The sequence below is a fragment of the Polypterus senegalus genome, chromosome 7 (genome assembly GCF_016835505.1).
Source record: "Polypterus senegalus isolate Bchr_013 chromosome 7, ASM1683550v1, whole genome shotgun sequence".
NCBI lineage: Eukaryota > Metazoa > Chordata > Cladistia > Polypteriformes > Polypteridae > Polypterus > Polypterus senegalus.
The window spans coordinates 175602230-175627344 of record NC_053160.1 but is presented as its reverse complement, the minus strand read 5'-3'; the positions used below and the strand labels follow the sequence as shown (position 1 = coordinate 175627344).

The window sequence follows — 25115 nt, the reverse complement described above, 5'->3', positions numbered from 1 at the left end:
CACAAAACACTCTCTTTCTTCTATTCCACCATTCCTCCTCAAGCTTAGTCCTCCTCGTCCTGACCCTGGCTCCTCAAGTGGTGGTGGCTGGGCCCTTTTATAGCCCATCCGGAAGTGTTCCAGGTGATTGACCTCCTGGTCCTAATTGCACTTCCGGGTGGGGCTGAAGACTCATCCAGCCGGGCTGTTGGAAGCAGACAGCCCCCCATAGCGGCCACCCTGGGCTGTGGAGGACGCCATCTCCCATGGAGCCCTGCGGGTGGTTGGAGAATCACCGTCGGCCAGGGAGGCTCCCGGGGGAGATATTGGACTGCCCATGGTGGCTCTCCCGGAACATAAGCAGCAGGGGCATTCCTGCCAGGCATGGGACCCGGCTGTCCTTCACACTACGTAGTGAATTAAATGGAGTTGATAAAGAATGAAACAAACAATAATCTATCCCTTATATAGTGCCTTTAATATCTATCTATCTATGAAAAAAATCACCCTAACAAACCGTAACTGGCCAAAAGCCATTTCTTCCTGCAGACACCAAGAAAAAATTGTCCAAATTGAAAAAAAAAATGGTGGACTTGGCTAAACTGCTGAAGAATGAGTTATTTTTGGGTAGGACTCAAGACCAATAAGTGAGAGGGAAGGATGAGTCTTCAGTACCAAAGGTCATTCCCCTTTCAACGTGCTCCACTTCCATCCATGAGGGGATTTTCCGATCCCGATAATATCTGGAATTTTGTTGTCTGTGTTCTCTAGAAACACATGACATGAACAAATTTTTTAGGTCAGATCTGCAAACCAAGTGGAGTAAGTAATATATAAAAAAGGATCATTTTTTAGGTGGAGTATTCCTTTAAGCTTTAGTGTTTGTTCTAACTTCTGTAATTAAGCCCACCATGCAGATGCCAATATATTCTTATCAAGCACTTGACAAAAAATGTCAGTCAATGTCTGCACAGTCTTATTAGTTGAGTCTCTGCTTGACTTCTTGATTAGGCTGGTGTTTTGTTCAACTGACCCCATTCATTTACATTAGGGTTCAAGTGGCCTTTCCCGTCTATCTATCTATCTATCTATCTATCTATCTATCTATCTATCTATCTATCTATCTATCTATCTATCTATCTATCTATCTGTCTGTCTGTCTGTCTGTCTGTCTGTCTGTCTGTCTGTCTGCCTGTCTATCTATCTATCTATCTATCTATCTATCTATCTATGACTGATACAACATTAAATCAAGAAGTACTGCGTCGTTTTGAAAATATCAGCACTGACATTCATTGTTAACACTGCTACTTAATTTGATCCACCAGAAAGAAAAAGTGAACATGATTGACTTATAATTGTATTTATTATGATGTACTTTAATTATTAACCACTATTTAAGATTTATAGACACCCAAAATAAAGTAGCACCTTGTGGTTAAAAACTAAAGGCAATAAATTACGTTCAGGGAGAACAACAACCTCTTCTTTGGAAGCTTCTGGGTGGTCCTCCACGTTAAGCCGCTCTCCCCGTGCTTTTGGGGCTGATAAGAACCTGTAAAGCAGACATAGCGTTGCCAGGTGCTGCCAGTTCTCTATTAGCACATTATAAAATAAATATTGATTGAATAATATTGACCAAGCTGGCAGGAGATAGTGGCCTACTTGAATACAACGTTCAGCCTAACACAATACCTGCTGTACCAAGACGTGTGAAGCAGGCCGGGGCTATCACCCTTCGGCTTGGGCACTCTGAGGACTTAAATGTTTGTAAACAAGGAGACAAAGCAATGCACACTGCTAGCTGTCTGTGTTATGCAAGTTCATGTGCTCAATAAGGTAAAACAATTGTGTTTGTACTTGAGATATGTTTCACTTTCACCCAATTTAAGTGCCTGATCCTCTTGCTTTGATAATCCCAATGAGTGAGTAAAGACACACAACAAGGATGCATGCAGACACCCTCTAAGATGTTCAGACCAATGTGATCTTCAGATAGTCCTCACCAAGTACATATACATATGTGTGAGTTAACATACATTAAACATTCTACTGGTCACTATTGATAGAAATGTCATCATTAAATGTCACTGTATGTATAAAGTGTGTTTGATTTCTTGGGTTATGACATCCACCTTAGTTAAAATAATGACAATGGATCAGACTCGGCTTCAGGTTTTTCCTGTGTTGTACCCCTGGTCCCTTCTATAAGTGTCTTTTGCCATGCAACCCTTATCATGATGGCAGTCAAGTGTTGGGTGGGATGAGAGATATGAAAGATGGAGCTTGTGCCTTGTGTTGAAATGATGTTATGTGTATGTTATGTTTTATAATTGGTTTTGTTTATTTTGAGCTTTTATTTTGCATGACTTTATGTTATTACTTTTTATATATAAGTACTAGCCAGCCCCACGGCTTCGCCCGCGTAGTAGTGAAACAGGACAGTGTGGAGGGCCCTGCCCGGCTCCCTATTCCTGATGTCACGCTTCCCCCTCCCCTCGGCCCGCAGCCTTTGTCTCAGACTAGTGCAAATATATTGCTCCTGCAAGTGAACTATGATACTTAGTGCAATGAGAGAAGTCACAAAATCAACTGGAAAGTTCAAGAAAATTATAGAAAAAAACCCAATCTAAATCTGTTAATTAGTTCTCTCGTGAAAAGCGGACAGACATACAAACAGGTCTAAAAAACTATACCAAATTTCTCACTTGGACCACGAAATTTTTAAAACCATTTCTTAACTAGCACCTATGGGCCAAGGGTAACCTACATTCTAAATTTCACGTCCCAAGTCCTCATGGTGATGAGTGAGTCAGTGGTATTTGGCTTTGATATATATAGATAGGTCACTTTGGTAGCCAAGCTCCTTTGGGTGGACTGCTCTTACCAGAATTGACGCCTCCTTCTGGGAAGCTTGGACTTTTATGTCCTTATGGTTCGGAAGATTTCATGATGAGTGAGTCAGTGGTATTTGGCTTTGATATATATAGATAGATTATGTATTGGTGTACTGCCGCTGCTCCAGGTTCCTTGTGGGTGGAGCCCCAAGAGGCTGGGCCACTTGTCAATCTCCATTGAGGGACTGCCCCCAGCTTTATAAAAGCCATGGAGTCAGACAAGTTCATTTGTTACTGTGAATTGTATTTGTTTCTGTTTATGGTTGGATTTAGTGATAAAGGACGAAACCATATGAAGCTTTTGTAGTTTCTTTCTGATGGTGCGAAAAATAAATAATAATAATCGGAAGCTTCAAAAATAGTGACCTCTGGTGGTTTACAGAAATCATAGCAGCCATGAGCTTGAGGCTGCAATTAGGGAAAGCACACATACGAGCCTGAGTTGATCACATGTGCTTTTAGAATACTTCCGTTTTTTCACTTTTTATTTAAATGCACACAGTTTAATGTCTTAATGTTACATGAAATCAAGGCATAGAACAAATAAACAATTGCAATTAAAAAAAAAAATAAGTCAAGGAATCATTAAGTGTACAAAACGGTATTCACATTTTTGATTCATCAAAGTTGCCTCCTCTTGCTGATATAACAGCCAAACTGTGGTAACTCAGAATACCAATCACCAACTCTGCTTTCAGCAAAAGAACCCGCGACCATCACATTTCCTCCTCCATGTTTGACAGTTGGTGTCACACACTGAGGAAACATCCTTTCACCAACTCGACACCCTGTGTGATGAACCAAAGGTTTCAATTTTTGATTCATTGCTCCCTAAGACTTTCTTCCAGTCTGCAGTAGTGCACAGCTGGTATTTCAAGGCCCGATTTTGTCCTTTAAGGAATGGCTTTCTTCCTGCCACTCGATTTGTCAAACCTGCAGCACAAAGTCTCCTCTTCATAGTACAAACTGACACTTGCTTTTGTTGACCTGCACTGTTAAGCTGCTGTACTGTCAGGCGCCTGTGATCACTCGAGCTGGTGACCCTCAGAAACTCATCTTCTGACTGGCTAGTCACTTTGGCTCTGCCAGATCTCCTCCTATCAGAGTTTCTTCCAGTTTCCAGTTGCCTTTGGATTGTCTAGGACACCACTGGACTCACTGACACTTTGATTTTTTTTTACATTTTCTCTAAATGAAAGGCCTACCTTTTGAAGGGTAATCACACTGTGTCTTGTTTCATTTGTTAATTGCCGATTTCTTGCCATTATCACTAGGATATTGTCCAACTAGTACTTTGGAAGGTGTAGCTGCTACTGAGTGAGTAAGGCAGGATCGGCACGAGTCAAACACATAGAAAAGAAACTTCTCAATCCAATAAAGTTCATTTTAAAAGGGTTTAGTGAAAATTCAAAGCAAAACGGTTCAAGCAATAGAGAAAAAAGTTGTTACACATACAGAATAAAAGGCAAAACAGAAAAAAATGTTTCTTCTAAAAACATAGCTTTTTCTTGTTAAACTTTACTTGTTTTCTATATTTAATGGCTGTGTTGTTTCTTTATACTTATATATGGTTTACTTAATACATTCAGTACATTCTACATGTAAGACACATTCAATATCATCAAAACGATACGTTACGAGATATGGGGCGTCCAATAACGTACAGTTTAAAACTGTTTTCCCCCCAATAACCCACCTACTGCAAGGCAGATCATAAACTGGGACTATCTGCAGTCAGAGACAAGAATGTACACCATCGCCCTTTTCACACTTCGTCTCAATTAACAAGATTTAAATTTCACATTTTCTTTTTCATGCTTTAAAATTACTTCAGTATCTCGAATTGCATTCCTCATATCTAGCTTTTTTCACAAAAAATCGCGTTATTTTTCCCCTAAACCTCCGATCAGTCGAGGCACCTGGACACAGTGCCACGCTGCTTCCCTCCAATCTAACTCCAAAAATGACACAACTTCCCGCAGAGCGCATTTCACTTGCTGCTCGTGTTCCGGAACTTTTGTTTCTACCCGGCTATGTTGTTTCACGGTATAGAATTGCCAACGTACCGCATTTTATTTTTGTGCGAGCCGCCGTGAACGAGTCACGTGTGTGTGATAACTTTCACAACATGGTGAGTTCTGATTTATTAGTTGTTCCTTTTGGTTTTTAATCATTGAAAATAGTTCTTGTGAACAGAACGCAATGCAGCTGCTTTTTATGAGAGACGATGCCATGTACAACGAGTGCGTGCTCATGTTGGTACAGCACGTGGAAATGAAGGCCTGTCAGAGCAGCGGAGACAGTCAGGGAGACTTTAAGTGGCAGCAGTGTTGCTGCGTTGGTGTACTGGAGTCCCGGCCAGGGTTTGTTTTTGACGTGTCCTCGATGTTAAAGGGCAACGGAGATTTTACTCGGTCGTGTTAAAAATAAAACCCATGTAAAATCTTCGGAGTCTTATATGAATGTTTGTATACTGAGTATATATATGTATGTATGTGTAGGCCTATGTATATGTATATATATGTGTATGTATGTATATATATATATATATATATATATATATGTGTGTGTATGTACAGTGGTGTGAAAAACTATTTGCCCCCTTCCTGATTTCTTATTCTTTTGCATGTTTGTCACACAAAATGTTTCTGATCATCAAACACATTTAACCATTAGTCAAATATAACACAAGTAAACACAAAATGCAGTTTTTAAATGATGGTTTTATTATTTAGGAGAAAAAAATCCAAACCTACATGGCCCTGTGTGAAAAGTAATTGCCCCTGAACCTAACAACTGGTTGGGCCACCCTTAGCAGCAATAACTGCAATCAAGCGTTTGCGATAACTTGCAATGAGTCTTTTACAGCGCTCTGGAGGAATTTTGGCTCACTCATCTTTGCAGAATTGTTGTAATTCAGCTTTATTTGAGGGTTTTCTAGCATGAACCGCCTTTTAACGTCATGCCATAGCATCTCAATTGGATTCAGGTCAAGACTTTGACTAGGCCACTCCAAAGTCTTCATTTTGTTTTTCTTCAGCCATTCAGAGGTGGATTTGCTGGTGTGTTTTGGGTCATTGTCCTGTTGCAGCACTCAAGATCGCTTCAGCTTGAGTTGACGAACAGATGGCCAGACATTCTCCTTCAGGATTTTTTGATAGACCGTAGAATTCATGGTTCCATCTATCACAGCAAGCCTTCCAGGTCCTGAAGCAGCAAAACAACCCCAGACCATCACACTACCACCACCATATTTTACTGTTGGTATGATGTTCTTTTTCTGAAATTCTGTGTTCCTTTTACGCCAGATGTAACAGGACATTTGCCTTCCAAAAAGTTCAACTTTTGTCTCATCAGTCCACAAGGTATTTTCCCAAAAGTCTTGGCAATCATTGAGATGTTTCTTAGCAAAATTGAGACAAGCCCTAATGTTCTTTTGCTTAACAGTGGTTTCGCCTTGGAAATCTGCCATGCAGGCCGTTTTGCCCAGTCTCTTTCTTATGGTGGAGTCGTGAACACTGACCTTAATTGAGGCAAGTGAGGCCTGCAGTTCTTTAGACGTTGTCCTGGGGTCTTTTGTGACCTCTCGGATGAGTCGTCTGCGCTCTTGGGGTAATTTTGGTCGGCCGGCCACTCCTGGGAAGGTTCACCACTGTTCCATGTTTTTGCCATTTGTGGATAATGGCTCTCACTGTGGTTCGCTGGAGTCCCAAAGCTTTAGAAATGGCTTTATAACCTTTACCAGACTGATAGATCTCAATTACTTCTGTTCTTATTTGTTCCTGAATTTCTTTGGATCTTGGCATGATGTCTAGCTTTTGAGGTGCTTTTGTTCTACTTCTCTGTGCCAGGCAGCTCCTATTTAAGTGATTTCTTGATTGAAACAGGTGTGGCAGTAATCAGGCCTGGGGGTGGCTACGGAAATTGAACTCAGGTGTGATACACCACAGTTAGGTTATTTTTTAACAAGGGGGCAATTACTTTTTCACACAGGGCCATGTAGGTTTGGATTTTTTCTCCCTAAATAATTAAAACCATCATTAACAACTGCATTTTGTGTTTACTTGTGTTATATTTGACTAATGGTTAAATGTGTTTGATGATCAGAAACATTTTGTGTGACAAACATGCAAAAGAATAAGAAATCAGGAAGGGGGCAAATAGTTTTTCACACCACTGTGTATATGTGTATGTGTATAATATATGAGAGAGAGAGACAAAAATTTCAGTAATGAAAACGCTGTGACTTGTGATGCTTTTAAAATTCTTAAAAGTATATTAGTATATTGTGAATTTCCCCTTGGGATTAATTATCTATCTATCTATCTATCTATCTATTATATAGTTAAATCAAAGTTACTCAGAGTCAGTGTAAAGTCACCATATTCAACTTTGATGTATCACTTTATTGAAATGATCCTTTCCCATTGAAGTGAATTGATTCTTTTAATTCATTTAATCCATTCCGCATCATAAACATACAACAGAATAATTAATACATTTTTTTGTTTGTGTAATAAATACACACAAACACTCACACTGTGCTCACAAATTGATGTAGATATTGTACAAAACAAATAAAGTAGGTATTACATGGAATTACCTGTCCTGTCAGGAATTCAGTGACACAGAATGTGATCATTGCTGACAGAACTGAGAAACGGGTCAAGATCGTGTTTTTCAGTAGTGGGGTCCTGTTAAGGGTTGTGGTGGTACTGGAAAATTTCAAATGTGACTCCAGTGTACAAAATCCTGGTATTTACAGGTCAAAAAGTCTTAACTTTTATACCATGCAAAAGTATTGAAACTATTAGCAATTTTACCTGTCTAAGACAGTTTGAAAATTAAGTAATCAGTGTAGACCTCAACATTAAGAATTGCAGTGCACCATCCATTGGAGTGTATTTTGTAATTCATGTAGTAAAAAAATGCATTGCATTTCTCATTCCAACAGATATTTGTATATTTGCATTACTAAAGTGTATTGCTTTACGCCATCTGTTGGAATGAAAAATGCAATATATATGCCACCTTGGCTGCCATTAGGTATCAGGATGAAATCCTTGGACCCATTGTCAGACCCTATGCTGGTACAGTGGCTCCTGGTGCACGACAATTCCTGGCCTCATGTGGTGAGAGTATGCAGGCAGTTCATGGAGGATGAAGGAATTGATACCATTGACTGGCCACCACACTTTCCTGACCAAAATCCAATAGAACACCTCTGGGACATTATGTTTTGGTCCATCCAATGCCACCAGGTTGCACCTCAGACTGTCCAGGAGCTCAGTGATGCCCTGGTCCAGATCTAGGAGGAGATCCCCCACAACACCATCTGTCATCTCATTAGAAGCATGCACCGATGTTGTCAGGCATGTATACAAGAACACAGGGGCCATACAAAGTGCTGCGTACAATTTGGAGTTGCTGCAATTAAATTTTGGCAAAATGGACTAGCCTGCCACATAATTTTTTCACTCTGATTTTTGGGGCATCTTTGAATTCAGGGCTCTGTAGGTTGATCATTTTCATTTCCATCAAACGATGTGGCATCCTTTCATTCCTAACACATTACCCAGTCTATATCAGTATAGATATCCAGGAGGATTTCTTTTTCCCATTGAGATCTGATGTGTTTTCAAAGTGTTCCTTTAATTTTTTTGAGCAGTTTATATATATATATATGTATACTGTACACTGTATGTGTGTATATATATATATATATATATATACTGTACACTGTATATGTGTGTATATATATATATATATATATATATGCTTTTTAAAAACCACACTTATGTTAAGTTACAAAGTAAAAAATAAGTCTCTCATACATCATTTGTTTAATAAAAGGTGGACACTTTTGCTAAGATTTTAAGATTTTAATTAACAAACAGGTTAAGTTAAAAGAAGGGGTGGCCCTGCCACAGCAAAGTATCTGTCACCTGGCAAAAAGGTAAAAGTCCTAAAAATAAAAAAGACAGTGAGGCCCCAGAGCAAACAAAATCAATAAAAAAATGAAACCTGAAAAGCAAAGAGTGCCAACTAACAAAGTGCCATTCACCTGCTCTGTCTGTAAAAATCTTCACAGGAAAACGCATTTAATCTTCTTCTTTGGGCTGCTCCCGTTAGTGGTTGCCACAGCGGATCATCTACGTTGTCCGTATGTTGATTTTGCAAAATTTAACACTGGATGCCCTTTCTGACGTAACCCTCCCCATTTATCCGGGCTTGGGACCGGCACAAAGAAACACACTGGTTTGTGCATCCCCTGTGGCTGGGTTAGGAACACGCATTTAATAATAAAAAAACTTTTAAAGTTGTGGAAGCCACAACCTCACAAAGGTCAGAATTTATATACATATGTACAATTATTTACAAAATTACATATGGGTTCACTATTTTTTGACTTTTTTTTTTGTTGTTATTTGATATACACTGTCATGCAAACGTTTGGGCCCCCTGCTTAAAATGTCTGTTACTGTGAATAGTTAAGTGAGCAGATGATGAACTGATTACCAGAAGGCATAAAGTTAAAGATGCCACATTTCTTTAATATTTTAAGTAAGATTGCATTTTTATTTCCATCATTCACAGGTACAAAATACCCTTTGGCAAGTCTCACATTTTATAAACACTTTTTGTAGCCAGCTAAGAGTCTTTCAGTTTTCACTTGGGGTTTTTTTGCCCGTTTGTCCTTGCAAAAGGATTCTAATTCTGCAAGATTATTGGTCCGTCTTGCATGCGCTGCTCATTTCAGATCTCTACAGATTTTCAGTGATGTTTAGGTCAGACGTTTTGCTCCTCTTGTAGGATTCCATTGTAGATTTTGTGGTGTGTTTCAGATCATTAGCTTGTTGTAGGACCCCATCCTCTTTTTAATTACAACTTCTTTTTACAGATGGTGTGATGTTTGCTTCCAGAATTTGCTGGTATTTATTTGAATCCATTTTTCCCTCTACCAATGCCATGTTCCCTGTGCCAAGCCCACAGCCTGGTCGATCCATCGCCATGCTAACTAGTAGGAGGCGTATTCTTTTCCTGGAATTTGCTCCCCTTTGTTCTCCAAACGTACCTTTGCACATTTGGGCCAGAAACTTCTATTTTATCTTCATCAGTCCACAGGGTGTTTGTGAAATGCATCAGGCTTGTTTAGATGTTCATTTGCAAGCTTGAGGTGCTGAATTTTGTGGCTAAGGTCCTGTTTATTCAATAGAACAGTGCACCACCATTGCAGAGTCTGATAAACACTCCTGAAAGTATTTTGCAGTCAAACATGGGGTTACATTTGCCTTTCTAGCAATCCAACAAGCAAAAACTGGAAGTTTTCTAAGTATTCCAGACCTCAACTTGACTGCCACCATTCCTGTTAACGGCTGTTTCTTAATAACACTACAAACAGTGACCAGAAAACGCTTTGCTGTCTTCTTGCAGTCTTCTCCTGCGTTGTGAACATCCATTATCTCATTTTTCAGAGTGCTAGGCAGCTGCTTAGAAGAGCCCATGGTTGCTGATTATCTGAGGAGTCAAGAGAATTTATACAGTGTGACACACGAGTCACTGTCTTGCACCTGAGAGAAGACAAAAGGCTTCAAGAAAACCTGCTTTGGTCCAATCAGAACAGGAACAGTCAAGAGTGTTTATTCAAACATGAGCTACCACTTCAGTACACACAGTGCAATGACGGGGCCAGGTCAGTGGCCGGCTTATAATGTTTGCCGCATCACCCACTGGGTGACAGACGTGTTATGCGGGTAGGCTGTGAACATGCAGTTGTCTTGGTGGCGCTGCGAACCTGCAGTTTCCTTGGCGAAAGACAAGCAACCCTCAACAGACGCGTTAATCGCGTTTTGGCCCGCAGCACCGTTGTGGAGGGTGTCAAAAGATCTCAAAAATCTCACAACAGCTTTGCAGTGTGGATCAACCTGGGGTTGCCTAACGATAACCGTGGACAAGCCATGTCCCTAACAAGCTAACGAAGGTCTGAGACCTCAGGAAAAGTTATCTGGGACCTCAGATTTCTTGGAGTGCCCAAACATTTGCATGGTGCTCCTTTCCTTTTTCACTGTACAATTGTACAAAACAAAAACAATACACTAATCTTGCGTAAAATGCTGAAAAGAAATGTGTCATCTTTAACTTTATGCCTTTTGGTGGTCAGTTCATCTTCTGCTTACTTAACTAGTCACAGTAACAGTTTATAAGCAAGGGTGTACAAACATTTGCATGCCTCTGAACTATACTAATCTCCAAAAGAAAATTGTCTTTTCGCATGACCTTTTGAGGTTAGAGCACAGGGTCAACCACTGTATAGCACCTCTGGAACAATTTTCAGGTTAACTTCCATCCATCCATTTTCTAACCCGCTGAATCCGAATACAGGGTCACGGGGGTCTGCTGGAGCCAATCCCAGCCAGCACAGGGCACAAGGCAGGAACCAATCCTGGGCAGGGTGCCAACCCACCGCAGGACACACACCCACACACCAAGCACACACTAGGGCCAATTTAGAATCACCAATCCACCTAACCTGCATGTCTTTGGATTGTGGGAGGAGAACTTTCTAGATATATAGAAATAAACAAAGATCTGTTTATATGTCCACCTCCACCTTGTTTGTTTTTCCTTGCTGGCATGCCAGCTCCTCTGCCTCCATGTTCTTCTTTTTGTACCAGGCTGAGTTTTTGAGTCATCGCTGGCCAGTCAGAGGAGCCGTGGTAACTGCATGCTGTGGTGGGGGTGCCTGTCAATAGACTATACCAGGGTGCAAGGCAGAAGGAGTAGATATTGAGCTTTTTGTTCTCTTTTGATGGACCTTACTTTCTTTTTATTCCCAATGTCATTTCAGCCTAAGATACAAAAAGGCAAAGGACAAACTGAGAAGAAAGCTATCCATCCATATAGCAGGAAGGCAGCTCAGATTGCTAGAGGGATTCACCAACAGGAGAAAAAGGATAGGTATTGACAAGTTTGTTTTATTGAAAAGAGTTTGCAAATGTATTTATTTTTTACTGACAACAAAGACTGTGAAAAATGTAGAGATGATGCTATGGTTTTCAGGCTGAAGGCGTTTTGATCCAGCTAGTTTGTGATATGTTGTGTTACTTAAACTGCTCTTTATTCAGAGGTCCATCGTGTTTACTATCTGAGTATCAGGCAGTGTGGTGCGGTGGTCAAGGTTTTGGACTCCAAACCCTGAGGTTGCGAGTTCATATCTCACCACTGAGACAAGTCACTTCACCTGCTTGTATGTTGCAGTTGGGGAAAAAACAAAAAGAAATGTAACCAGTTGCATCTCAAACGCTGTAAGTCACTTTGGATAAAAGCGTCAGCCAGTAACAACAAATACCACTTTTATTCCACTTTGAATTTTACAAAAGCACTTAGATAGATAGATACTTTATTAATCCCTAGAGGAAATTCACGTACTCCAGCAACAGCATACTGATAAAAAACAATATTAAATTAAGGAGTGATAAAAATGCAGGTATAACAGACAATAACTTTGTATAATGTTAACGTTAACCCCCCCCGGGTGGAATTGAAGAGTTGCATAGTGTGGGGAGGAATGATCTGCTCAGTTTGTCAGTGGAGCAGCTTAGTGCTACACAGACAGCAGTGTGACACAGTGGTCAGAGATGCTAAGGCAGCCGTGAGTGTAAACACCATGCCTAGTCACTTCTTAGGAAGTATTTGTACATTCTCCCCTTGTCCGTATTGGTGTTTTCTGAGTCCTAAGATATGCAGGTGACCCTGTGTGATTGTGCTGCTACCCGCTGTTGCCTTGTTCAGAGTGGAAATTCCTAAATCGATTAAGTTGGTTTCAGAATGTCACAGGAATATTCCATTACAGTATATACTCACATATAGCCCAAAGGCGCCACTTCAATTTTTTTTTTTTTTTAAACATCTTCTTGCTTCCTCTAATCTCACATCAGTTTCTCAGACACATCGAATTTTGTTGCAGCAGCGCAGTTACCAATTTCTTTCGCCACTTCAGTGACGTTTAATTTAAAACCAGCTTCATGTTTTCTTCTGATCGAATGCTCCATCGTAAATAAGGGATGCTCTTACGATAAAGGTGTATGACGGTGTGTGAGATACAAAAAACACAAAGCGGTGCAAACGTCGCTTCGTAATAGTTTGGGTATTACCGTGTGGTCACATAGGCACAATACATAGAAAACACAGGCTGTGTGCCCCGTGGTTACTCTCTCAGGTGGACGTTAGCACATCATAATCTCTTGGACCAATAGCGTGAGTTTTCCACATTTGACTTGAATGTCCGACATCATAAAATACCAGAAATTATACAATAAAATCAAGTTCCAACTTATCCGCTGAGAACTTATCCACAAGTATATACGGTACTTACTGTTCCTTTTTGTAGGTAGGACTGTTTTGGTTCACATAATTATCAGTGACTTGCATGTTGAAAATTTGTATGTTTTTATTTCTATTGTACCTTTTGATTTACTAGAATTTAATAAGCCATGAGTTTGAAATGGCCAGGGAGACATTAATTAATCAGCTACTTCAGTGCTGCTGTTACATAATTGTGTATTTGTCATCAAAGAGCTCCTTCTAATAACACATTGAAAAAAGAAAGATTGGGAATTGATGGGTCCTAGTCTCCCAAGTCCATTAATGAATTTCTAACACAGCAGAATGATAACAGGTCCAAGGAGCAGACTATCTAATTAAGTAACATGGTCCTTGAACCCAAAGAATTGATTTTTGGTTAAGAAACAGATTGGAAGGAAAGCCTGAAGGCTTTGCCACTCTCCAGGAACAGAACTGGCCAGCCCTGATTTAGATAAGCCCCATTTATTACTGTCCTTTCATATGCTATAGGTAAATAAAATGGAGGAAAATTGACTTTGTATTTTCAATTAATTCCCATTACTTAGTCATTCTTGAAAAAGATTTTTTTATGCTTTAGCTAGGGTTCCTTCCCTGACTTATGTTCATGTTCCTTTTCCTTGTCTTTTTCATTCATTTTTCAGTTTAAATCATTCATTTTGACTATTTCTGTTATATTGTTCTGTTCATTTATCATTTTACTGGAATGTTTCATGTTTTACTGTTGTTAATATATTTAGAATGGATTGTGTTCTGTTTCATCAAATGTCTGTATGTTCCCTGTGTTTTACTGGTGGAACCCCAGGGAGCAGGACCACTCCTTGCCTCTCTGCTAGAGCCTATATACCCCTAAACCCCATAAAAGGTAGGCTGGGACGTGGAGTCCCTTGCAGTTCATTGAATGTGCTTTCGGTAGAGTTAGGCTTTCAGATTGTGAATCTGTTTGCTTTTGTTTTAAGATTACAGTCTAGAAGATTGAGACTTATGTTTTTCATATTGCTTGTCAGGCAATTTGCTGTTTTTTTGCTCTTTTTGAGCATTTTATTACATTTTTCTCTTTTTGTGAATACATTCTCATTTTATAACATTATTTGTCTCCCATCTCTGCACAGAGTTTAATGGTAATCCCCTCTCTTGTGAGAAATTTGATTATATTTTGGGACTTATGTATTTTGGAATTTTTGAAGCCAAAGCCCATTAGGTCCAGTTGGGTAGTGACTAGGCCTTCAGAGAAGTGAACCTTTTGTGGGCACACTAGTTTGGGCTCTGGCCTGCATTGTGGTAACATTTTGGAGGCCTCGCTTCACTTTGATCATTTTGTGTACTGCACGCATAGCAGATTTTACTACCTGTGCAGTGATGACTGTGTGTCAAGGTGCCAAACGTTATACACGGAGATTTACTCGAAAGAGGCCCCGAATATTTTGTTGTAAGTCCCGTTAGGATGAACTAATCTGAACCAAAAAAAATTTGCTCTATACCTTGACGTATGTGTAATCAATTGCATTACATGTAATTACGTGTATAACTGTAGACAGGATAACTGAAAAGCACATCAGTCAAGTGAAACTTGGCACAGTTACTGTATGTGCTTGCAGCTTGTTGATAATCATAACAAATCTTTCTTTCCAGTTTTAATATGTTTATTGGTGTATGTTAATTGCATACATTTGCACTGCATCTGCAGCACACATGAGCAAGGATAATACAGGGAGATTCACTCGAAAGAGGCCCCGAATATTCTGTAATAACTATCGCTAGGATGAAGCAACATGAACAAAACAACGTGCAATGTTCTCCTCGGTATATTGAGCTTTGAACAAGCCGGGATGCCCCTGCGTCCGAGCGATGAGGTAGGTGCCGAACAGCTGTCGTGACGTTTAACCTCCATTTGCAACGTCTGCGTGCATATCGCCCGTACCCCTTCACTAAGTCACTCGACGTCTCATCAGGATTGTTGTGTACAGCATCGAGTAGCGCGTCTTCATAGTGCGAACGTGTCGGGTCACCAATTTGTTTTAAGTCATGTCAGATTGTGAATTAACAGAAGAGTTCTTCTTCGGCAACAGGGTAATTTCAAAGGGGCTTTGGCCGGTTGCCGGAACTCACACCACCAAACTTCTTTGTTTGGGTTATGCTCGAAGGAAAAGTCTGTCAGAGGAGCCAGCCTCACACTGTGGAAGATTTGAAGGAAAACCTCCAATGTGAAATTGCTGTGCCACACCGAAATGTGACTGGCAGAAAATGGAAACCACTTCCAACATTACATGTAATGCAATTGATTACACATACGTCAAGGTATAGAGCATATTTTTTTGGTTCAGATTGCTTCATCCTAACGGGACTTACAACAGAATATTCCGGGCCTCTTTTGAGTAAATCTCTGTGTATAACGCCTTTCAGCAAGAAATGAGCTACCTATTTCATTCATCATGGTACAATATTGGCATACAGAGTTTTGCTGAAATCATGACTTTATGTTTAGAAAGTATTGTGCTGCACATAACAAATCTTAAGTTAGTTGCCATGACAGAGTAGTGATCAACTGTCACACTTCTTTTCAGTATGTTCTAGAATTAAAAGAAATTACAAGTTAGTTATTTTCTTTTATCTTCAACTAAAACTGTTGTAACAAAGGCGCTATATAGGGGCCGACCCGGCACAGACTGACTCCAGAGGCATGTATAAAAGTAAAGAATCTTTTATTTTTCTTCACCTGGGGGCCACTTCTTCCCTGTGTCACTCAGGCACAACACAATCCCACATGAAGCACACACAAACACAAATCAGTACACTGTCCCAAAAGCACCAACCAAAGCAAAACACACACTGCTCTTCACACCACCACTCCTCCTCCTCCCGACTCAGGCTGTTGGAGTGGTGGCTGCTGGCCCCTTTTATAGTTCACTTGGAAGTGCTTCAGGTGCTTGACCACCTGCCTCCGATTGCACCTCTAGGTGTGGCTGAACTACGGCCCAGACGGGCCCAGGAACCCCTGCAGCGCCTCCTGGTGACCACCCCAGATCCCAACAGGACTGTGGAGAACTCTTGTCCCCCATGGAGCCCAGCGGGTATCTAAGGAACCGCAGTCACCCAAGGTGGCTGCCACCAAGTGGTCCAGGGGAGGTACTGTGCAGCCCATGCTTTCTCCCCTGGCACATACACAGAAGGGGCATCCCGGCCGGGGCCCCGTCACACTGTACATAGTAATAAAATTTGGAAATTACATGACTAACATCAACCATATAAGTAATGGGAACATATATCGGAGGAATTTTTGTTTTTGTTTTTCCAGAGCTTTTTGATTATCTGATTTTTTTTTTTTTAAATTAATATCACGCCATAGCTTCACATTTGATGCGTTTCTAGCAGTAAATTTTCTTCTAGTATTTTTGCTATTGAAAGGAACATTTTTTAAAATAATTTTAAAAATAATTATACAATTATTTTATATTTGTACTTAAACTAGTTTATTAAACACCACCTCTGATACTACTGTTGATTTTAGTCTGTGAATTATTTATATATTTTTTACAGGCAAAAGAATGAGAAGGCAGTTCGTCTCAGTTCTATAGGTACGTGGCCATTTTGCTGAAAATATTTTTGTTTTTCCTCCTTATAATTGCTTATAATTTGTAGTTTTAAAGTAAACTCTTTGTTATTCTTCTTCAAGGTGAAAAATTGCTATGGTTTCAGAGTCAGCTTCATCCTGATAAATCAGTATATTCTAAGAAAGAAGCTTGTGAAATCATAGAAAGGTAAGCATATGTTCAGCAGAATTTCAGTTTACACAGGATAATATTTTCCAGCCTGTTTAAGGTCATGGGATGTGGGGGGTTGGCATGACCTAACCTGTTGGCACTTGTTGCAAACAGGGCCATTAAGTAGCACGGCCCAGTCATGCACACACATTCACACTGAACTCACCCGAGGCTAGTTTAAAACTGATGAGCACATCACTATGATAGTGGATGGGAAAGCCTCACTGGTACAGGGGGATGAGGGAATTCTAAACTCCTCACAACCCATTTATTAAGTAGAGTGATGAATGGCACAGTGGGTTACATGGCTTCTTTCTGGATCAAGTGGGATATAAAGTTGCTATCCCCATATTTTAATTGAATGTACGCAAATTCAACTTTACAATAATTGGCAGCATAACTTTAAACAAGTGGATAGGAATGCAAAAAATGAAACTGGCATAGTGAGCCAGGGAATTGCTTTTTCTTATATGGTGCAAAAAGAGTCACGTGTATTGTAGTTCAGTGTCTCTTATCACAGTCACCCGAGAAAGAGTGAGATGTACAGCTGTCACGCTGTAACTCCACCACACCCACTGGAAGCAGAAGAAGATGTGAGACTTGTTTCTTTGGTAATTATACTCCATCACGTTTGATGTTTGCCACATACAGTTAATTATTAAATCTAACATCAGTGCACCCTTTAAAATATATTTATGACTGATTGGGGAATGATGAGAAGGGTTTGGGTGTGTCTGGAAGGCATTTTCTGTAATTTTGCTATGGAAAGATTTATTGTCCCTAGAAAATGCACAGCTAGCACCTTGGAATTCAATGTAAATACTTAGAATCACGTGAATGTCAACACCTTTATACAGTGGGTACATTAGGGATGTCAAATTGTCCCAAAAATAAGTGTTAAATATTCAAATTAAACTAAGTAAATATTCATATATATTTAAACTTAGGTAAATGATTCTGGTGTTCATTGTAATGGATGGCATGCAGAGACAGGCATCCCAGCTAGTACTGAACAACAATCCTTACAAGGCTGGGAGACCAGTACAATGGAAGGACAGGGGAAGACAACTTATTCAGGTTATTTCTTCCCCAAAAACACTGGGGGGACAGTGTCCTTGGGTTATGGTACCTCTACAGATACCCATTGGGTGTTTTGGGAACGGTGGTCCCATGGAACAGCCTTGTTGGGGTTTCATGGGTGCCACCAGGGGGCGCTGAAGGGATTAATGGTCCCTACTTTATGGTATTTCTGCCTAACCCGAAGTGCTTCCAATAGAATTTCATGACACCAGAAGCAGGTCTGCTTCAGTACAGGCGAGTCGAAGTCGGGAGAGGAGCTAGACTACACTTGCCAGGAGGGAGTGAGGAAGGAAGGAAGAAAGGGAAAAATTGTGTCTGAGCTTGTGGGTTTGAATTACTAGTGGTACTCAGGTAGCCGTTATTTAAATATAATAGCCATCAAAATCCCTAGCAGCTGCACCGCCATCTTGTTTTCTGTCTAGTACCGATGGCTAGTTGAGCAAGTCTACAATCGTGGTCAAAAGTTTTAAGAATGACACAAATATTCATTTTCACAAAGTTTGCAGCCTCAGTTTTTATGATGGCCATTTGCGTATACTCCAGAATGTTATGAAGAGTGATCAGATGAATTGCAATTAATTGCAAAGTTGCTCTTTGCCATGAAAATGAACTTAATCCCAAAAAACCCATTTCCACTGCTGTTATGAAGAAGGCTTCAGGGCGCCTAAGAAAGGCCAGCAAGCGCCAGGACTGTCTCCTAAAGTTGATTCAGCTGCGGGATCGGGACACCACCAGTGCAGAGTTTGCTCAGGAATGGCAGCAGGCAGGTGTGAGGGAGGCAAAGACTTTTGGAGGATGGGCTGGTGTCAAGAAGGGCAGCAAAGAAGCCAAGAAAAACATCAGGGACAGACTGATATTCTGCAAAATGTACAGGGATTGGACTGCTGAGGACTGCTGGGGTAAAGACATTTTCTCTGATCAGTCCCCTTTCTAATTATTTGGGGCATCCAGAAAAAAGTAAAGATTGTTCGGTGAAGAAAAGGTGAGTGCTACCATCGCTACCAAAACATGCTTCGAGAGCAACTTCTCCCTCCCATCCAAGAACAGTTTGGTGACACAATGCCTTTTCCAGCATGATCGAGCTCTGTGCCATAAGGCAAAAGTGATAATTATGTGGCTCAGGGAACAAAACATTGAAATGATGGGTTTATAGCGAGGAAACTTCCCAGACTTTAATCCCATTGAGAACTTGTGGTCAGTCCTCACGCGGTGATTGGACAAACAAAAACCCACAAATTGCGACAAAATCCAAGCATTGAATATGCGAGAATGGACTGCCATCAGTCAGGATTTGGCCCAGATGTGGATTGCCAGCATACCAGGGCGAATTGCAGAGGTCTTGAAAAAGAAAGGAGTGTCAACACTGCAAATATTGACTCTTTGCATAAACTTAATGTAATTGTCAATAAAAGCCTTTGAAACTTATGAAATGCTTGTAATTCTACTTTAGTATACCATAGAAACAACTGACAAAAAGATCTAAAAACACTGAAGCAGCAAACTTTGCGAAAACCAATACTTGTGTCATTCTCAAAATGGCCACAACTGTAATACTGACTGCTGGGTGATCAAGTGTTAAACTACTCAGCCTATCCTGGGCACTTGTTTTAATATTTTGGAGGTGTAACCAGTCGGTTACAGAGGGGAATATCACACCATTCTAACAACAAAAAAAGACAGTCATCATCTATGGAGTCACTTAGGAAAGTGACCCCATTGTGGCTTTTATAGTGTCAAGTCAGGGACCACACTGCCTATTTTTTTTCTCCTTTGCAGATGCAGCATTATTTTAATAAAGGTCGCCTGAAATTTCAATTACACCACGTTGTTTTTTTATATTATTATGTTATATTGTATATGTTATTTTCAGTACTGAGTATTCTTTTACTAGAACATCTTATGAATCTTGTTGAAAGAAAATGTTTATTTAACCATTATTTATTTTTAAAAGATATCTGCATCGATTTGACAATGAACTTGAACAGATAGAACTGGTGAATAGCATTAAAGGAAGACAAGGGCGACAGCACAGTGCCCGAGAGGATGTAATCAAGCATACTATGGAACGGGAGAGAATGCTGTACGAAGGATATGGAATAGGTTGGATTTTTTTTTTCTTCTTCTCTTTGAAACACATCCTTTTTTTATACAAATGCTGTAAAACATAAAATTGAAGCTTTTTTGCCTATTTCTTAATTTTATCACAATTAGTCTTATCATTATTTGGGATATTGAGTGAGTATCTTTTAACAATTGAAACACCACCTTAATAAACTTATTTATTATCTATGTTTTTTTCAATGTTTTTCCTTTTTGTTTCTTTAAATTGTGCTTCTATATTTTTGGAATAGGAAAACATGCATTTCCCAAGAAATAGTTCATACTTATTTTAAAATATTTAGATAAAGAAACATAGCAAGGCTGTAATCAGTTTGAATTCTTCTGCATTGCAGACGGTTGCTTGTATTTTATTCCATACAAACATAAGTTTACTTTTCTTTGCCAAATGAGAAGTCAAGCAAAATAACACAATTTATTGGCTAACTAAAAAAATTACAATATGCAAGCTTTTGAGGCAACTCAGTCCCCTTCTTCAGACAAAATATAATCATCATGTTTACATCTTGCCTGAAGAAGGGGCCTGAGTTTCTTTGAAAGCTTGCATATTGTAATCTTTTTAGTTAGCCAATGAAAGGTGTTATTTTGCTTGACTTCTCACTACATTCATAATGGCTAACATGGTAGAACACCATAGTACTTTAAATGCCAAGCAATTGGTCTTGTGTCAAACCCCCTAATTTTGTATATTGTGTGATCATTATGGATTAAAGTTAAGTGAACATTGAACTTAGCGCTTTATTTCAGGTATATAAATTCTTTTGAAGTAAACCTGTAGTTATGTCTGGATTTGTCTTTTTTCTTAGATTATTTACTCAGTACATAAGCCCACATAAATATGAATTATTCCACCAATATTTTGTATGTTTAGTTAACCTCGTAATTTAATTATTCTTCCTTTTCCCAACAGAAATACCTGATATTTTAAATGGTAAACATCTGAAGATTTTTCGGTGAGTTGTTATTACTGATTTTTATTGCACATACTTGAAATTCGGGCCAACTCTATGTAGTTGTTTGTTTAAACTTTGATCAATTGTTGTTGAAAAAAATTTTGGACAATTTAGGTGAACAGGATGGATAGGCTTGTTGGGATGAATGGCCTGTTCTTATCACAATTGTTCTAATATTCTAATAAAAAAGAAGTTACTGAGGGAAAAAAGTAGACTGTGCGACAGAGCTGTGCCGCAATGAGATGGAATGAAGTGCCACAATCCAATTACATTTTTTTAATGTATGCTGAGCCGCCATTTGTACTAGTTGAGTTATATATAACTAGGCACAGTATCTGTCCAAGATAGGCAACACTTCTTCTTCTTTCGGATACTCACGTTAGGGGTTGCCACAGCGGATCATCTTGTTCCATATCTTCCTGTCCTCTACATCTTTTTCTGTTACACCCATCACCTGCATGTCCTCTCTCACCACATCCATAAACCTTAGCTTAGGCCTTCCTCTTTTCCTCTCCCCTGGCATCTCTATCCTTAGCATCCTTCTCCCAATATACCCAGCATCTATTCTCTGCACATAAGATAGGTAACACAATGATTAAAAATTATTACTATATCTTCCTCTATGTGTACTTTCATATGCCTTTCTAGTGTGCCTGAACCTTTGTTCACCGGCACTCCCTTTCTCAAGCGTGCTTCCATAAATCTTGTCCAGTGTTATACATTCTGTCTCTGAAGGCGCCTCTCTTAGCATGTGCCTCTATTTCTCCTTGTGTGTCTCACACACGCATTTTGTATTTCGTCGTTTCACCAAAGCAAAACTGACCGCTCACACCAAAGCTAAATGGAGCAATCAGATTTCTTTGCGCTGCTAGACATACAGACCTTAGTGTTTTTTACATGGCAGATACATATGCAAAATACTTGCAAATATATATTGCATGGTATGTTTACTTTTTTCTGTCTGTTAATATTGTAATATAGTCACATTTCTGTGGAGACATGCAAGTAAAAAAATCTCATTGTACTGTGTACACATGACAGTTTTAAGGTAGGATGCTACCATAAGACTATGGATGCATTTGAGAGCACTTATCAGCAGTATTGTACAAAACCTCATTTTCTCTGTCATACTGTGATATGATAGAGAAACACTGACAACACTAGCAAATATCATAAATGGAATCCCAAAATTAATTTTAGATCGAAGAGCTAATGAAAAAGTGATGTCATTGTACATCCCACTTATATGTGAATTGTTATGTCTCAACAAACATAACAGTGAAAAAAAATTATTAAAAAGATCAGAAGATGATATGTGGTGAAAAAAAAAAGCAGGGGTGGTTATATAAAAATCAAAGTCCAAGTTCCAAAACAAAATTTGTTAACCAGGAAAAATTTTATCCTGAACAACTGCATAGCAAGCATTTTTTTTTAATCCAAAGATGATGAACTATGTATTCATGAATAGTTGTTGTGGCGACCACTGACGTGACTGCTACAAAAATGGAGATGCCTGTCAACAAGCAAAACATTGTCATGGAAGAATGTTACAAATATACAGGTCTCTCAGGACAACAGCTGTCTGAAAATAAATTTCAAAATGGGATTCTTTGGGCTACAAACCCCCATTTAGCTATTTAGATGCCCCCAAATGGGACCCCATTTTAAACCTTAAAAATGTTTTTCAGGGAATGAAAATGCAGGGATTTTATTTTGTGCAGTTTCATCTGTATATGTTATACGATTTGTTTGGTTAATTGACAAGAGCATGCATTTGTGTGACAGTGCTAACATTTCCATTTATAATTTGCATTCTATGGATTACAATTTTTTATTTATCTTTTTAACAGGGAATGGAACGGAGATTTACAGAAGCTGCCAAATATTAAAATGAGAACATTTTCATCCCAAAGTTGGAAATGTGATGTGAAACAATGTACCAAAGAAGATGAAGAGGAGGATTTAACAACTCAAATAGAAGATAATTCAGAATCTGAGCCTGCTAGTAGTTAAAGCAGTTAATTTATGGACTGAGTAAATTCTCATTCTTTAATACAGGCTATTGAACTAAAATGCTTTGATAACAAAACTGTTACAGATTGAATAGTATTTTTTTGTAGTTATAAGGACTGTTGAAAAAAATAAATATTTAATCTAACAAAAAATGTTCAAAATACCAAATCTTGTAAAATGATGTAAGTGCAAAACAAACAGAAGCAAACTCGTCACTGAAAACATTTTGTTTTCCTTAACGGCCGATGCAGTTCTGCTCCAATTAACAACTATTGCATATTATAGAGTTAGTTCACTTTTAACATGAAAGGAAAAAATGTAATTAAGATTTACATACAAATAAAAATTTTATTATTTAACATTTCATCTTTATAAGGTGTTTTTCAAGTAATTTAAAAAATAATATTTTCAAACAACTTTTTCCCCATTAGGAAATGATGCCCAGCAACTTAGTGATTATCTCTGATTAAAAAAATTCATCTGAATTGAACAAACGCTGGAAGCAATTGACAGTCTAATAATTACTTGTGGCTACTAGGAAGAACCTGGAGTAAGTGCCAATGTAAAAGAAACTGTAAATGAACAAACTGGATAGTGGGAAGCTTATGTTTCAGACATTGTCATCTTTTCTAGCTTTAAAACCAATCAGAAGTTACAAAAAAGACCTTCCATATTTTTAATTATGATTGTTTGTTTTTCTTAACATACCATCAGAACCTTTTATAGCAAAAAAAAAAAAAAAACATTTTTGGACTTAAATTGACCTAAATTGTGTAAACAAATTATATTGGCATTTTTGATGTATTTCAGGAAATGTACTGTTATTCTGATTTGCAAAATTATGTCTTTTTCATTTCCATAGTCACCAGACCTTTCTTTTCATTGGGTATATTAGTTTTGCATGCCTTTTGGATTTTACTGTCAGGACATGACGCAAGAGTGGATGAGCTAGACCAGTGGAGTACACGCTGGGTTTCCGGTAATTGTCCAAATACGGTTAGATCTTTATCATCTCTTGTGTTCTTGTGGCAGTGTACTCCAAACTTTATTTGTTCATTTGCTATGAGCTCTGTCTGTAAGTTATACAATGCTTATGCTCCCCATCTCCTAACTATTTACAGGGAATAGAAAAAAGTGATTTAAAACAGTGCCCTCCATAATGCTTGAGACATTTTCCTTGATTTACCCTTGCAGGGGATTTGCCCTTTCGGGGACAAGCCCCTGAAGCAAGCAGGAGCTGAAGATGGTTGCATTAGAGACTTGGCAGTACATCACCAGAGGAGATCCTCAGTACCTGCTGTGAATCACAGACTTTAATCTGCTTTTGAATGTAAAAGATGTGAGCAAAGTCCTAAATATGACGACTTTAATAGGCCTGCCATTGCTCTGTGCCCTGAAACGGGGGAGCAGTGTAGATAAAGTGTTGTCATTTCTACATCCTCTAACCAAAAAATATGCCAGTACTTTTAAATGAAAGTCTGCAGTGTGCCCTTTAATTATATCTGAAATTTACAGAAGTTTGATTTGTAATTTTAAACTGTGCAGCAGAGGTGTAAATTAAGGAAAATGTGTCTTTGTCCCAAACATAATGGAGGGCATTGTATGTAATTTTATATGTGGGTAATCATAGATGTGGAGATGTCCAGCAGCAGTTCATCGTACTTTTGATTACAGCAATAACAAATGACTGATAAATTATGAACATATTTTGAACTTTCCCTTTTAAAGTGAAATACATTTCTCATTTTTGTTTCAAGTAGGACATTAGTTACATAGTTAGGTTGATTAAGGTTTTTCCAGTTGTACTTGCAGTATAAAATATAACAGTAAACTGTTTCTTAAGCAATAATGTCCATTCTGGTGCTAGTTACAGCAAATTGTGCTTCTAGAGGATTAGGGATTGTTTTGAGCTCTAACATGTCTAATGGATAGCATATTCTGTTCAGGTCATG

At 38.9% G+C, this 25115-nt stretch overlaps 1 protein-coding gene across 1 annotated transcript; it reads left to right on the top strand.

Moving 5' to 3' along the window:
- The first annotated feature begins 4824 nt into the window (after positions 1-4824).
- Positions 4825-23529, top strand: tma16 (translation machinery associated 16 homolog). Its single transcript, XM_039759633.1, has 7 exons — positions 4825-5007; positions 11725-11834; positions 16776-16813; positions 16912-16996; positions 20031-20179; positions 21108-21150; positions 23001-23529. The coding sequence occupies exons 1-7, from the start codon at positions 4840-4842 to the stop codon at positions 23161-23163; spliced, it is 756 nt and encodes a 251-aa protein (XP_039615567.1). The 5' UTR covers positions 4825-4839; the 3' UTR covers positions 23164-23529.
- Positions 23530-25115: the final 1586 nt, after the last annotated feature.